The following is a 16,280-nucleotide window of genomic DNA, read 5'->3' on the forward strand; positions in this document are numbered from 1 at the left end:
CAGGGCTCCGCACCGCCTCTTGCCGCCGCCCCGCTCCGCTCCCGGCTGACGGGAGCAGCCCCTTGTTTACTGGCCAGGGAGGCAGCCGCCAGCCCGGCCTGCGCTGGAAGGGGCCGCCGGGGCCGGGGCCGACACCGCAGGGCAGGGAGGAGCCGGGCGCTATAAAGGGGCCGTGGTGCCTGTCCGGGGGCTCTCGCCGATGATGCGAAGCCGAGGCCGGCCCCCGCGCCCGCCCCGCGGCCTCTGATTCGCCCCCGCCGGGACGCGCTGAGTCGCGGCGGCTGCAGCGGACGCGGGCATGGCCCCGAAAGCGGTGGCGGCGCTGGCCGTGGCCGTGGTGCTGGCGGCCTGGTGTGCTCGGAGCCGCGGCGAGAGTGAGTAGGGGCCGGGGGCGCGGCCTAGGCGGGCACCGGGGCCCGGGCGCTGGCGGAGGGCCGCGGCCCCGCGCCGGGAGGGGGCGAGGCGGGCGGCGCGGGGCGGCCCGGCCCCGCCGCCTTACCCTTTGTACCTGCTCGGGGCGAGCGGAGTGGGGACGGGGGGGGGCGGCAGGGGCAGGCCGCGCCGCGGGGCGGGCGGCTGGGGCGGCTCGGCCGGGGCCTGCGGAGCAGGGGAGCGGGGCCCGCAGCCCTCCCGCGGGGGTCACCTTCATTCCCGGGGTCGGCGTTTTCGGCCCCAAACGCGGTGGGGCAGAGCGGGCCGTGAGGAGGGGCTCGCTGGCGGCGGAGATTGGAGCCGGGGTTGTGGCTCCCCCGGGGCCGCCCGGGGGTTTCGCCGCTCACCCCTGCGCTCTGCGGCTCGGCCGGGCCCGGAGGAGCGGAGCGGGTCCGGCCGTGCCACGGCAGCTGGCGAGGAGGCCTCTGCCCGGGGCCTCGCGTGGGTCAGGTGCGGGAAAGGGCCTGGCCGCGTCCCCGCTGCGGGGAAGGGCTGCTGGGCTCCAGCGCCCCGGCACGGTTCTCGCTGGCTGGTTTCAGGAGAGCTCCAGTTTCAGAAGGGTTTTAGCGCGGGGAGGTGTAGAGCTGGGGGACGCTGAGGTAGTCTTTGAAATCCACAGGTAGTGAAGGTGAAGCTCAGAGGCAGAGACCGGAGGTGCTGAGGGCCAGACTTGGTAGCGTTGGGTCAGTGGCTGGACTCAGCGATGGCAAACGTCTTTGCCGGACTGAGTGACTCTGTGTTTAAACAGGGTCTTGTGAGTTCCCGGAGAGGGACACTAAGATGTGCTGGAGGTCACACACCTGTTAACTCCTCACTGACACCGGTTTAAGCCTTACGAGCTGGTTCCACGGCTTACATTCAGCAGACTTGCACAGGAGGTTGTGCTCCTTAGAGGCTTTAATGCGGGGTGATGTTTACAGGTGTTTTTCAGTGCAGGTATTCAGAGAGAGCCGACTGGATACGTGAGGTGTCTGCCTCCCAGGCAGTCCCACCTGTTAGCTTCCCATTGGAAAAGGCAGTAGCAAGGGAGTGTGTTCGGATGCAGGCAGGTCAGCGGTGGGCACTGTTGAGGTGTGTGCTTCCAGGGAGCGAAGCAGGACCTGCCCTGCAGACAGCCTCTGTTTTCCAGCAGTCGGACAAGTTCTGTATTTCAGAACCTGCCCAGTTTCTTCCTCCTGCACGTTTTTGCTTTGGAAGCCTTGAAAGAGACCAGTGTAAGGGCTTCACCTCGGGAGGGTAAGCTCCAGCTGTCGAGCGTGCACCGACCTGCCCCTTACCAGGGGGCAGGTGGAAGGGTGGTTGCCATCCAGCAACGCACACAGCTCTGCTCCAGTGGGTCCTGGTTTCACACCATTGTTGTTACCGCCACAGTGAAGCTTATTTGTTTGTTGTAGTTGAATTCTGCTCTTTGGGTTACGAGAGCGTTTGTGCTCTGAGCCGCCTAACGCTTTGCCGTGTTCCTCGCTCTGCGATTCACGGATGGAGGAGCAGCAGCAATGTGCGAGGTGTCACAGCAGAGCCCGGGCTGGAGCAGCTCTGTGGTGTTCACGCAGTGCTAAATGCCTCGTCAAGCGTTTCACAGACAGTGTGGACGAGAAGGTTACTGATGCCAGAGGCTTTCGGGTGCTTTGGTGTTGGACCCCCGTGCTCTGAGTGCGGTCACACGGCGGTGGCAGGCAGCGCGCTGCGGCGGAGGCTCAGGGTGAAGGTGCGGACAAGAGCTGCGTAAGCAAACGGAGCTGTTCCCTGAGCAACCCAGCTCCTGGAGGCTGGTTTCTTGGAGCCTTGTGCCCAGCGTTCCCTACAAACATGCCGTGTGGCAGCACTGCTCTCCTCCCCTCCCCGAGGCCAACCATACCTGCCTCTTCTCATGCCCTCTGTCTTTCTCTTCCTTCTATTTCTTTTAGATAATGTGGAGAGGGACTTTTTGTAAGGGCCTGTGGTGATAGGGCAAGGGGTAATGGTTTGAAACTAGAGCAGGGGAGATTTAGATTGGACGTTAGGAAGAAGTTCTTTGCTCTGAGGGTGGTGAGACACTGGAACAGGTTGCCCAGAGGGAGTAGTAGATACCTCATCCCTGGAGGTGTTCAAGACCAGACTGTATGAAGCTTTGAGCAACTTGGGCTGGTGGGAGGTGTCCTTGCCCATGGCAAGGGTTTGGAACTGGATGAGCTTTAAGGTCCCTTCCACTTCAAACAGTTCTTTGAGCTGATTCTGGTTAGAGGCTCTCTGCGCAGGTGGCTCAGTAGGCAAACTGGATGGGCAGTGGGAGTGCATGCTAAAAGCATCCTTTGGATGAGGAGTGAGTTTTCCATCCTTAACCCTGCTCTGGTTGCTGCTGGTGGTGGCAGTTAGAAACCTCACTGAGATCTCTGCACCTAAATCCCTGTGGGACAAAGTTCACTGAAGTAAAAGCCTTTTAAAATAATTTGCTGCTTCATTATTTCTGCCTCATGCAGATTTTTCTTTTTTTGTACTGCTGCATTCAATAATAAACTGGTTCCTTGTTCAGCCCCAACCTGTGTTAGTTTTTGATGTTGAGAGACTCGGTCTGGAATGAAATGTTGCTCTCAAGAGCATGAAGCAGAGATAGTAAGTGCCAGGAGGGCAGGGCTGGGTCAAAACCAGGCAACACTTGCTTGTCAGCTGCCCTGGTGTGTCCTCCTGCTGTTGTAGAGAGAGGGTCACCAGCAGCCTCTCTGAGCAGTCTGTAACACCCCTGAGCTTTCTGGGGGACAGTTTTGGGGTGACTCTTGCAGAATACAAGTTATGTTGATGTTGTGTAAAACCTGTGCCTGCTGCCTTTGAGGTGATGAGGATCTGAGGGTCTGCTGGTGCTGACTCCTGTCCTGCAGTCCTCCTACCAACCTGTTGTGTTTTCCTGTCTCAGCAGTTGTCCCACGGAATGCCCGAAAGGTTTCTGTCCACTTTCCTAACCCCACTTCCAAAAGTCAGCCTTGTATGGAACTGCAGAAGCTTTTGACTTGATCCAAGGCAGTGTAATTGGCGTGAAACACTGAGTTTGTCCAGCTAGGCAGAGCACAGTGAGGGCGCAGGGTGAGCTGGTGGCTGTCCAGAGTAGTTGGTGATGGTTGTCTGCAGCCCTGCCTGGCTCTGCTCTTGCTTCTGAAGGGCCAAAGCCCTGCAGCAGTGAATCACTCAGGCTTGGTATCCACAGGGTTTACTATAAACAGTGCTTAAGTTCCAGCTGTTCCCCTCGTTAGCCTCTGTCTTGGAGACTAACCTCTGACACCAGATCTAGTTTCTTCATTCAGTACTTCAGGGTTGTTACCAAACAAGTTTGTTAAGAGGCTTTGGCATTGTGGCTTGCCCTTGGCTGGTTGCAGCTATTGCTGGGAGCTCTGGTGGGACACAGCTGCCACGGTTTTGTTGTTGACCAGGGATGGAGGAGTTTCCTCTCTGGCGATGCTGTGCTGGACAGGGAGCCTGTTTCTGCTGCAGTTTAGGAGTTTGTGTTTAGCAGAGGCTTTGCCAATAGTTTGAGCAGGAATAGCTCTGGGCCTGCTACTGGAGAATCAGGCTGAGATTCAGGTTTTCCCGCGGGCTGGTCTGTGTGATTTTTGAGAGCAGGCTGTCTGTCTTACAGTGGACTGCTCAGCTTTGCTCTCACCCTTCTGAGATCAAACCTGCCTAGCCTTGGTTCTGAACTGGTGATTAATTCCAGTCTCCCTGCAGAGGAAACACTGTGGAGAGAAGCTGTGGAAAAACTCTGCCTGCTTTGCTTAAAGCGCTGCTTGTTGTCTTGGGAACAATACATTTGTGGGGTGTCTTGAGCAGCTACTGCACAAACAGAAGGGGCAAACTGCTGGACAGCATTCAGAAGCATGGAAAGATTGAGAAGCCTCCAACAACAAACAGACAAACAAGACATATTTTGGATGTTCTTAACTCCTTGATGCTTGAGGTGGCTGAAAAAGCACAGAGCTGCTCTTCACTCAAGGGTGATTTTTCTTGTCCTGCTCCAGCCTAATGTGAGCATAATTTTCTCTAAATGTGGGGGAAATGTCTAAAGCCTTTTAACCTTTGTACATAGGCAGTTCTGTTAGTCTTCTGCTCAGAAACAAACCTTTAGTTGGTTTTAAATTCCTCCTGAGTTTCTGTACCAGGCTGACCCTGGGGTGGGATTGTGCCTTCTGCTGAAGGGCCTGGGGCAGAGTTGCCAGGGCTGGAACCCCTGAAGCACAGCAGAAGCAGACTAAGGGCCAGTTTATGGTGCTGCTGTTGTTGAGCCTTGAAAGCAGCAGCAACATCCTGGTGACATCCTGGTTGGAAGATGTGCAGCCTCTTGTCTGCTCTGTGCTGGCAGTGCTGGTTACCAGTGACAGGACTGCTCTGAAGTGCAGACAGCTGCTGGCTGTGGCCCTAGGCCTGCTACTCTGGGATCATTTCACTCTCACAGCTGTGCTGCTCACTCCCAAGCCTCACCTGGCTCTTTCTAGCTTCAGCCTCAGCAGACTTTGCTTCTTTGACAGACCTGGTCAAAAGTCTTGGCTCTGTCAGCCTCTGCTCACCCTCTCTCTGGTCTTGTGAGGGAGGTATTTCAGGGAGCTGAAGCTGGCTGAGGTTTGGACCCTGCGTGGCTGTGTTTTGAGGAGATCTTTGAGCAGCTTTCTGGCTGCTTGTATCAGTGGTGGTCTCTAGAAGCCTTCAGTGACATGGGTCAGTCACAGCAGTGTAATTCCACTTCTGAGTGCAGAAGATTGAATATTGCTAGGCAGGAACACAGACTGCTCTCCATGAAGCCTTGCTGGATGTTTATCCCTTCCTTTGCCAAATGGCATCATGATTTTCCTTGGTGCTTGGCACCCTGCCCTCTGTGTGGTGTGAGGCTGAGGCAGCAGTTGCTCCCCTGGGACTGTTCCTTCAAACCAGATCCCTCAGCTTCATGGCTGGAAGGTTTCTGTAGCTTGAAGTGCAGCTCCAGCCCTCACAGGATTTCACCCTGACCATGCCAGTTCTTTCCATCCACACTCAACCTGTTGCTCACCCCCATCCCCCGGGGCTGTGCAGGGCAGGCTGTGTTGACTTGGGAGGCTCTCGGGGTCAGCTCATGGCTGGTTTCTAGTGACTCCTGGCTCTAGTTGCAGTGCTGAAGGCCTCAGGTAACCAAGCTCAGTGTACAGATGCTTTCAGTGGCCTGGAGCCACAGAAAAAGCCTAAAGCTTTCACTCTTGGGAGACAGAAGTTCTTGGTCTGCAGAGCTGGGCTGCGTTTGCCCTTCCCTTCTCCTGGAGGTCAGCTGCACGCAGTCAGCACTCCTGGCAACGCTGGCTACTGGGCTACAGCAGCTGGCCATGGGGCTACCTCAGGCTGCTGGGCTTTGCCAGTGAGCTCAGCAAGCAGCAAAGAAGAAGCAGGGTGGTGGATGTGGGGTTTATCAGATAGCTTCAGCTGCACTGGTGACCTTTACAATGAAGTTCAGTGTTTGAGTTTTATTTATTCATCTGCTGTTGCTCCTTTCATGAAGAAACCACTGGCACGCCCTGTCACACACTTGCTTCCTTGGAAATGCCTTAGTTGGTATTTCATTATCTAAAGTATTATCTAGATTAAATATTTAAAGTGCTTCAGCTGAACCTGTTGCTCTCCCAGCTCTTTCAGCCTGTGGTTGGGATGTGCAGCATGACAGCCTTCAGCTGGCTTCTGGTTTTCCATGGAACAAAGGGCTGGCTCCTAGCTGGTCATCAGCTCTGCCTCCCTGCTCTCACAACTACAGCCTTGCTCTCTGAGACAGAGCTCTGAGGCACTGCTTTTGCTTCTCTGCTTCCAGCAAGCAATTTATGAAACGACTTGGATACGGTGCCAGAAAGTCTCATTGGGCAAGAAGGTTGCTTCAAGTCCTGCAGTAGTGTTGCCAGGTTTTGGGGTTTTTTATTGCAGTGGAACAAATGTTTGAATAATCATTAAGAAGTTTACATAGAATTTATTTTTAACCCACACAGCAGTGGTCTGGGTCAGCCCAGGAGGAGTCAGACAACATCTGTCTCTGCATGGCTGTTGGGAAGCCTGATTATTGCTGGGTGATTCCTCGTAGCTGTGATGTGGTCATTTCCTACACTGACAGAGTTGTAAAGGTTCTGTGCTTCTAATTCTTCAGTGGAGGGAAGCTGCCTCAGCTGTAGGTAAAAGAGCAGATCCCTCAAGTGGATGGATGCAGCCTGAAAAATAACAAGTTGAAAAGAGCAGGTCAGGAGAGAGGTTGGCTGTTCCCTGCCTTTCCACAGCCTTCTGCTGAGGAAGGTTTGAGTATCTGTTCTGTGCCACTGAGCCTTTTGGCCCTCTGCAGGCATGGGGCCCTGAGTCTTCTCCTGCTTGTCTGTGCTCAGAGTGAACAAAAATTGCCCCATTCCCTTCTGCTGGTGCCTGGGCTGCTGTGAGTCATTGGTGCTTTGTGCCGTTGTCCATGATGCCATTCTTTGGGTCTCTGCTGCTGCTAAATGAAGTGCCCAGGTGGTCAGGGCAAGGAGATCTGCAGCCTTGGGAGAATAACAGCAATAAAAGCCCCAACACTAACCTGAGCAGAATGCTGGGGCAGAAAGTGCTGCTGTCCACAGAGCCTGGGCAGGCCCTGGGCTGGGCTCTGCTCTGCCTGTTCCCAGGTTTTCCTGCTCTCTTCCCAGACACTGCCATTTCCTAGCCATTATTCTTTTCCTATCTTCCCCTCCCTGCAACCACTCTAAATTGCTTCCTCTAATCCACTGGCACTAATTGCACAATCTGAGATGAGGTAGGTGTGTTGTTGGCAACTATCTAAAGAAAACAGCCTCTGCTGCACAGCCACCTCTGACTCCTGTGGATGCCAAGTGACGTCCAAGGGGTGGTGATACAGCTGCAGGCGTGCTGGGGGTGACATCCAGGAGCTCAAGATGGCAGAAAAAGTTACGAAACACGTTTTCAGTCTTGTGTAACCCTAGAGCAGGGAATGCTCCCCACAGCAGATTTCCTAACCCTTGAGAGGAGCTCCTGGTGACGTTACCGCGCGGTCGGACGTTTAGAGAACTGGACAGATCAGCTTGTGTGAAGTAAAATGAGGTTGTTCTTTGCCTCCCAGTCTGCAGGAGCATGGACATCCGCAACAACCTGACCCGGCTGCACATGCTGGAGAACTGCACGGTGATCGAGGGCCACCTGCAGATCCTGCTGATGTTCAAAACCAAGCCCGAGGACTTCCGTGAGCTCAGCTTTCCCAAGCTGACCATGATCACAGACTACCTGCTGCTGTTCCGTGTCTATGGCCTGGAGAGCCTGAAGGGGCTCTTCCCCAACCTGACCGTGATCCGAGGCACTCGCCTGTTCTTCAACTACGCCTTGGTCATCTTTGAGATGGTTCACCTGAAGGAGATTGGCCTCTACAACCTGATGAACATCACCCGCGGCGCCGTGCGCATCGAGAAGAACAACGAGCTGTGCTACCTGTCCACCATCGACTGGTCAAGGATTCTGGATTCCGTAGAGGACAATTACATTGTGGGCAACAAGGATGACAAGGAGGAGTGTGGAGATGTGTGTCCAGGCACTGTGAAGGGGAAGAGCAACTGTCCCCCTACGGTGATAAACGGCATCTTCATCGAGCGCTGCTGGACACACGACCGCTGCCAGCGAGGTGAGGCTGCGAGCACCACTCGTGGTTTGTTGCCCTTTGACCTCCCGGGTCTGTTGGCAGGGTAACAGCTACCTGCTGGCACAGAATCACAGAAGGGTTTGGGTTGGAAGGGACCCTAAAGACCATCCAGTTCTGACCTCTCTGCCATGGGTGGGGACACCTCCCACTAGCCCAGGTTGCTTAAGGTCCCATCCAGCCTGGCCTTGAGCACTTCCAGCCTCGGGGTCTCTGCAGCTTCTCTGGGCAACCTGTTTCAGTGCCTCAGTACTCTTGTGGAGAAGATTTAATTGTTGCCTTTAAGCCCAGGTTCCTAAAAGCAAGGCTCAAAATTGGTGGTAGGTGAAGAGAAGAGAGGACCTCTGGGACAGGCCTGTGCCAGCAGTTCTTTCTGCCTTGTGTATAATGGACCTAAAAGTGTGGTGCTTGATTGCTCTGGGAAGTTAAGGGCAGCCCAGAGGTCACAGCTGTAACAGCCTGTGAGTGTAACTGGTGTCTGGTGGCCTTAGTATGGGGTAGGGGATTGAGAGCCCAGGCTGTCTGAGGGGCTGCAGCAGATGGAAATACAACAGTTGAGAGAAGTCTTTATGGAATAAAGCCAACTCTAGAAAGATGCAATTAGATTGTACTGAGAGCTTCCTGCCATAAAAAGGTGTAAGATATGTGGGTGAGTGAGCAATGTTTGCACAGAGTGAGAAGCTGGAAGCCAAGTCAGACCTCAAGGGAAAAGGAGAAGGAGAAGACCTGGAGAGGGGTTGCTCATAGCAGGAGTCCTGGGGAGGATGAAATAATTGGGCTCTGAGCCTGGGGTTTGATCCAGGGGAGGAGCTGTGTTCAGAGGCTTAGCTGCTCTTGCAAACCCTAACCCCCAGTTTTTAAACTGTGCTTTGACTTTCATACAAATTTATGTTTTTCGAACTTTAGTTCTAATTCTCTGCTTTGATTTATGCCCAGTCTGGCTGATGGGGAGCAAAGGCACTCGAGGCAGAGCTGACAGGTTTGGAGGTCATGGGGCCAGCTGAAGCAGGGTCTTGAGACGGAATTAGGAAACTTGTGGGCTGGGGGGAATTTCTTGCCAGGTTTTAAAGGGCAATTCTGAGTGCTGAGGGCTGAAGTGGAGAAGGAGTTCCTACCAGGATGCAGCAGCTAATGAATTTGATGTGGTTTCCCTACTGCTCCTCCTCACCCACGAACCCTCCAGCTTACTTTCAGAGTGGTTGTGTTTCATCCCTGGCATCACAGGGTATGGACAGCAAGATGCAGGTAAGTGTTTATGAGTCCCCTCCTAAGAGTGGAGAAGGAGGTTGTAAAACATCTCAGTGTCTAAACTCCTTTGGTGTGCAGCCATCAGCACCCAGCCCTGGCTTCTTACACAGTCCTGGGCTCTGTTTTCTGCTGTTCCCTAAGGTTAAAGATCTGACTGAAGCTTTTTCTGTGGCTGGCAGTTCCAGGTCAGTGCTGGGAGGGTCTGGCTTTGTGAGATGTTTGTTTGACACAGCTTCTTTTAGAAACCCAGCACAAAATCTCCTGTTTGCAGGAGCTGTCGGGGTGTGTTCCTGTGTGATCTGCTCTAGGTGGTCCTGCTCTGGCAGGGGGCTGGACCAGATGATCTTTCAAGGTCCCTTCCAGCCCCTGACATTCTATGATTCTATGATCTGAGTGTGGGAAGCAGCTGCTCTCTGAACTGATGGCCCTGCTGGGTTATGCTGCTGGGACTCCTGGCCAGGGGATCTTGTTGGCTGTTTTGTCTACAGGAAGAAAAATCCTTCAAGAATGTGTAAATATTGATTGTTTTGATGTTACAGAGTGTGTTAATTGACAGAGACAAGGCCCAGGCTGAGGAGCTTTTCCAGCCTGCTGAGCTTTGAGTCTTGCTGCAGCAAATCAGGAGATGGGCAGGAAGGTTGGACATTAGTCCAACGTTACTGCAAGAGTGGTCAGCCACTGGAACAGGCTGCCTAGGGAGGTGGTGGAGTCTCCACCCCTGGAGGTGTTCAAGAAACCCTGAGGGACAGGGTTTAGTGGCCATGGTGGTGCTGGGTTGGCAGCTGAACTTAGATCCTAGAGAACTTTTCCAACCTTAATGACTCTGTGGGTCTGCAAGAAGATGGAGGGAGCACAGGGCTGAAAGATGTCACAGGAAGATCTCACATGAGTAGGAAGGCAGATGGCAAGAGTTGGGGTTAGAGTGGGGTCCTGAGTGTCCCCCATCTCTTCCACACCAGTTCCTGCCCTGTTTCCTTCACCTTATCATTGCCACATCTCACGTGGCTGCTGCCTCTCTGGTATCTCTTGATTTGAAGCAGCACAGATATCCCAGTTAACTCCAGAGCCAGCTTTCAGTTGCAGCATGTAATTATCTCCACGGCACACATCCAAGACTCTGAATCATCCTTGCAGCTATAGCTCCAGCCCAGACATTTTTTCAGTTGGTGATAACACGTTCAAGACAACAAAGTAAAGGATCTTCTTACAGGCAGTGGAGCTAAGGTTGTGGATGAAACCACTTGGGAGGAACTGAAATGATTTGTGGGCAGCAGCAGGCTTTGAAACAGCAGTGGCAATATTGAGGAATCTGTGTCTGAGTGCAGGGCTGTGTAGGTGGATCCAGCATGGCTGGAGGCTGGCTGGGATGTTCCTGGGAGCTTTCCTCGCTGCTGTCTCACTGGCTGGTGCTGGTGTGGAGAGCAAGTCGGTTCAGTTAAGGCCAGCTCCTGCTGTATTTTGGGTAGGAAGGCAGAGAAGTGTGTAGTCTGTGTGGAGTTTGGGTCTAGCCTTGTGCTGTTTGTGGCAGCCAAGTGCTGTTGCCGTTCTGGAGTGTTTGTCCCTTTCCAGCCCACATCTTTGGGAGGTTTTTTTTTCCCCTTCTATGCTTTCATTGCTGTGAAAAGGCAGTTCCTGGGTCGGTGGAGCCTGTTCATCCAGGGAGTGTTTGTGGAAGAATGCAGACAACAAAAATGCTGGAAATGCCACATCCTAGACCTCAGTCTAGATCTGCCAGAGATGATTTTCATATTTTGCATTTTTCTCCACGTGTTTCTCTCCTGCAATCAAACCACTCCGTGGCTGTCACCCTCTGACATTGGATTTCCTGCCAGCTCTCCCAGTCAGCCACCCCTGGCCAGGGCTGATGTGAAGCAGCCTGATGGCTTTGACACACTGCCTCGTCTGGAGGTGGAGTGAGGAGATAGGCAGGGAAAGTGGAATGGCCAGGTGAAAATGGGCAGTGAGAGCAGGTGGGGAGTGCTGGAAGGCCACATCCCTGGGATGTGAGGAGGGATGCCTGTGATGGTTTGGGTGTTCCCTGCCCCCCCCCCCACACACACACTTTGGAAATCACCCGGTCTAGACTCAGCTGGCTCTGGAAATTGAATGAAGCTTATATTTACAGCTTAGCTCAGTAGACAAGCAGATATTTACAGTACATACAGTTATAGACAGAAATAGACAAGGTAAAAGGTAATACAGAAACACAACTCCCCTCCCAGAAACCTGAGTCCCCAGGAGGGGCTCACAACGACCCCTTCACCTTCCCCCTGCCCCTCTCAACGTCACCCCAGTCCCAAGGAAGAATGGAGGTTCAGCCAGGGGGGTTAGGAAGCAAAGTGGATTAGTCAAAGAGGCTAGAGAGAGCTGCAGCTCAGCCAGTTCCCCAGCAGCAGTAGAAGCAAGTGCTTTATCTATGTTTTGATTCTTCTTGTATCTCTCAGTAAGCCTATGCGTGAAGTAGACATCATTGTTCTCCTTTCACAGCCTGCAATCTAGTTCTTCTCACCAAAACATTCTGGCTAGCTTCAAACTAGCACAGTGCCTGAGATACAGGCATTGTTCCTTAGAGGATATGGTGGAGTTGGACACTGGGGAAAAGCTCTTTGATTTGAGGGTGATGGCAAAGAAACTACCTACTACTCTACAACTACCTGAAAGGAAGTCCTAGCCAGGTGGGGTTGGTCTCTTCTGCCAGGCAACCAGGGACAGAATGAGAGGACCCAGCCTCAAGCTGTGCCAGGGCAGGTTCAGGCTGGATGTTAGGAGGAAGTTCTTCCCAGCAAGAGTGATTGGCATTGGAATGGGCTGCCCGGGAGGTGGTGGAGTCACCATGCCTGGAGGTGTTTAAGAGGAGTCTGGATGGGGCACTCAGTGCCATGGGTTAGGTAATTAGCAGGGTTAGGTGACAGGTTGGACTTGATGATATTAAAGGTCTTTTCCAACCTGGTTAATTCTGTGATTCTGTGACTGGAAGAGGTTGCCCAGAGAGGGTGGAGGCCCAGGTGAGGACATTCATGGTCAGGCTTGATTGGGCTCTGAGCAACCTGATCCAGTTGAGGATGTCTTTGCTGACTGCAGACTGAGTGACCTTTGGAGGTCCCTTTCAACGCAGTGCGCTCCATGAAATTCGAGTTCTCCTGTTCATCCCAAGTGGAACCTTTGTAGGTGTTCTTATCTTCTTCATCTTGGGCCTCCACACTGGCAGGAACTCTGTGTTCCTTGGGGCATGAGTCACTGCAGGTTTGTGGATCAGCTTTCTCCCATCTCTCACCCTGCCTTGTGCCATGAAGCCAAAGTTGTGTCTCTGCATTAGTGCAGGCTGTGATTTGACAAGACACCAACCTTGGAAACAGAGGCTGGATTCAATGGTCTTAAAGGCCTCTTCCAGCCTAAATCATTCTGTGATTCTTTCAAAGTGGGAAGTACATTAAGTGGGAAGTGATCCTCCCCCTCTACTCACTGCTGACACCCCACCTGGAGTACTGCATCCAATTCTGGAGCCCCTGGTACAAGAGGATCTGGAGGTGCTGTAAGGTGTCCAGAGAAGGGCCATGAGGATGAGGAGAGGGCTGGAGCTGCTCTAATATGAGGAGAAACTGAGGGAGTTGGGGCTGCACAGTCTGGAGAGGATCAGGCTCTGAAGTGACCTTCTTGTGGCCTTGCAGTATCTGAAGGGGGCTCCAAGAAAGCTGGGGAGGGACTTTTTAGGCTGTCAGGGAGTGATAGGACTGGGGGGAATGGAACAAAGCTGGAAATGGGGAGATTCAAACTGGATGTTAGGAAGAAGTTCTTTAGCATGGGGGTGGTAAGACCCTGGAAGGGGTTGCCCAGAGAGGTGGTTGAAGCCTTATTGCTGGAGGTGTTTAAGGCCAGGCTGGATGAGGCTCTGCACAGCCTGATCTAGTGTGAGGTGTCCCTGCCCATGGCAGAGGGGTTGGAACTGGATGATCCTTGTGGTCCCTTCTAGCCCTAACTGATTCTGTGGAACATTTTGGGCCGATGGAAGGGGTTAGTGAAACAGCTGCTGGAAGGGTGACAGCCTGGAGTAGCTGACAGACAAAGGAGCTGCTCCAGAAAGCAACAGTGTTGGTCCAGAATTTGTTAAGGTGTTGGGGAGGCAGGTCTGGGGACTTGGCCTACAACAGAGGCTCTTTAATTTTCCTGAGATTTGTCCAGGGAGCATTCTAGGGCAGGTAAGGAACAGCAGAGTAGCTTCAGGAGCTTGGCTTCCTGGTAGGAGCTCTCAGGAGCCGATTGCTGCCTGCCGCCGAGCAGCACCGGGCGGCTGGGAGGTGAAATCCTGCAGCTCAGAACATCTTCAAGGCAGATTTGAATAACAAAGTTCAGAGGTGTGTGTGGGAAACGTTTTGTGATGTTTACTTAGGTAGAAATATTACCTAGCAACAGCTTCCTGTGATTTTTATGTGCTGGGAATGTCTGTAACCACGAGCTGAGTTTTATCACCTCTGTATGGGAAAGGGTCTCGGAGCACCGAACCCAGCCTCCAGGGTGAGGTATTTTTAAAACTTCAAGCACAAAAGAAATGTTTCCAGTGGCTACCACACGGAGTGGAGTTGCTCCTTTTAGTTGGAGATCTGATAAGAACTGCCTTTTATTTGTACTTTTCCCCCCTCGGCTCTGCCAGATGCCAGATGGGAGCTGCCACCCACTGATCTCACTGCTCCGCTCCCACCCTTGCCAAGCAGCAGCTTTGCCGCGGTGGTGCTCGCGGTGAGATGCAGCCCAGACCCCTGCACCCTGAGCGTGTCCAGAGAAGGGTGACAAAGCTGTGAGGGGCCTGGACCACAAAGCCTATGAGGAGAGGCTGAGGGAGCTGGGGGTGTTTAGCCTGGAGAAGAGGAGGCTCAGGGCTGACCTCATTGCTGTCTACAACTACCTGAAGGGAGGTTGCAGCCAGGTGGGGTTGGTCTCTTCTTCCAGGCAGCCACCAATAGAACAAGGGGACACAGTCTCAAGTTGTGCCAGGGAAGGTCTAGGCTGGATGTTTGGAGGAAGTTGTTGGCAGAGAGAGTGATTGGCATTGGAATGGGCTGCCCAGGGAGGTGGTGGAGTCACTGTCCCTGCAGGTGTTCAAGTAAAGCCTGGCTGAGGCACTTAGTGCCATGGTCTAATTGACTGGATAGGACTGGGTGCTAGGTTGGACTGGATGATCTTGGAGGTCTCTTCCAACCTGTTTGATTCTGTGATTCTATGACTCGTGGTGCTGGGGACTGGAATATGGCCCAGAATGTGGGGTGCAAGCAATGGTTCTTTCAGTTTAGGGTGAAATATTTCTTGTGAAGGCTGTGGAGGGGCCCAGGGGAACAGGCTGCCCAGGGAGGTGGTTCAAAAGGTGTGCAGACGTGGTGCTGGGGGACGTGGTTTAGAGGGCATGGTGGTGTTGGGATGATGGCTGGAATTTGACCTTAGAGGGCTTTGCCAGCGTTACTGAGTCTGTGACTCGCTGTGAGGAGACCAACCAAAATCTGTTGCTCCTTGGAAGATCTCTGTCAGGAGTTGGGTTTGACAGGGATTGTCCCTGTAAATGCATCTTGCATCCAGAAAACCCCAGACACTGCGAAACAAACCACAGAAAAGGTCAAAACCCCCTGGGTGTGGGCAGTGCAAAGGTTGTTTCAAGCTAAAGAGGTGAAGATTTCAGGACCTTTTGATGAAGGCAGAGCTGGGGCATCACCGGGGGTGTGCTGGAGGAAGCCAAGCTGCCACTTCTCTGGTGCTCCAAGGGAGTTCAGTGCTGCTGCTGTCGCTGCTGTCGCTGCTGTCGCTGCTGTCGCTGCTGTCGCTGCTGTCGCTGCTGTCGCTGCTGTCGCTGCTGTCGCTGCTGTCGCTGCTGTCGCTGCTGTCGCTGGCTGTGAGTGAGCTGCTAGCTGGGCTCTTGGTTAGCTGGAAGCAAAGGAGGCTGGGCTGGGGTCCTGGGCTGAAGCCGAGGGCAGTGCTGGGCTCCGGGACGTGTCTGTAGCTATTTCAGTTGCTGCTGTGATCAGAGTCGGCTGCTGGCAGTGAGCAAATGGCCAAAGCTCGGTCTCTGGAATACTGCAGATTACAGCAGGCTGTGTTCATGGTCTTGATCTGGAGTTTTCAGAGAAGGGTGCTGGGGGGGCTCAGTGCTGACATTGTTTGAGAGTCGTTGCTTTTATTTTGGCTGTGACATTTCAGACAAGCAGAAGATTCCCTTTGGCTGTGTGCAGGGCTGGATGCTGGCAGAGCGAGGGTCAGGTTTGCCTTTGGGTCTGGCTGCCTTGGAGTCTGTACTGAAAGGAGCTGAAAGAGCAGGGCAGGACATCAGCTCCTCTTCATGTCCTAACAGGTTCTAATGTGGAGTTTCCTTCTCTCCTTTTCAAAACTGGGTCAGAGCTGCTATGGAGGAGAGGGCTGAGGCAGGGCAAGAGGATGCTTTGTGCTAACAAGGAGCTTCAGGAAGCTGGTGATAAGCACTGAAGAAACTGGAGTTGTTCAGCCTGGAGAAAAGGAGGCTGAGGGGAGACCTTCTGGTGCTCTGCAACTGCCCAAAAGGAGATTGTAGTGAGGTGGAGATTGGTCTTTTCTCCCCTGTTGATGCAAGGAGGGCCGAGTCTGATCCTGCCTGTTCAGGAGAAGGATTACTTAGTGTCTGGGGGAAAGCTGCTAGCTTGGCAGCTCCAGGGAGACCTTAGAGTAGCCTTCCAGTACCTGAAGGGGCCACAGGAGAGCTGGGGAGGGACTTTTGACAAGGGCTGGGTGTGACAGGACGAAGGACAACTGGAGCAGGAGAGATTTAGGATATTAGGGAGTTCTGTACTCTGAAGGTGGTGGGACAGTGGAACAGGTTGTGCAGGGAGGGGGTTGAGGCCCCAGCTCTGCACACATTTAAGGTCAGGCTTGATGGGGCTCTGAGCAACCTGATCTAGTTGGGGATGTCCCTGCTTGCTGCAGGAGGGTTGGACTGGGTGACCTTTAA

The 16,280-nt window shown here is 53.5% G+C and overlaps 1 protein-coding gene across 1 annotated transcript in view; it reads left to right on the forward strand.

Moving 5' to 3' along the window:
* Positions 1 to 16,280, forward strand: part of INSR (insulin receptor) — a 59,617-nt gene continuing 43,337 nt past the window's right edge. Inside the window, exons 1-2 of the mRNA XM_064175014.1 lie at positions 1 to 374; positions 7,505 to 8,056. Coding sequence (XP_064031084.1) covers positions 299 to 374; positions 7,505 to 8,056 — 628 coding nt within the window. The 5' untranslated portion in view covers positions 1 to 298. The remainder of the gene's footprint in view (positions 375 to 7,504; positions 8,057 to 16,280) is intronic.

This window comes from Pogoniulus pusillus, chromosome 41 (assembly GCF_015220805.1).
Source record: "Pogoniulus pusillus isolate bPogPus1 chromosome 41, bPogPus1.pri, whole genome shotgun sequence".
Lineage (NCBI taxonomy): Eukaryota > Metazoa > Chordata > Aves > Piciformes > Lybiidae > Pogoniulus > Pogoniulus pusillus.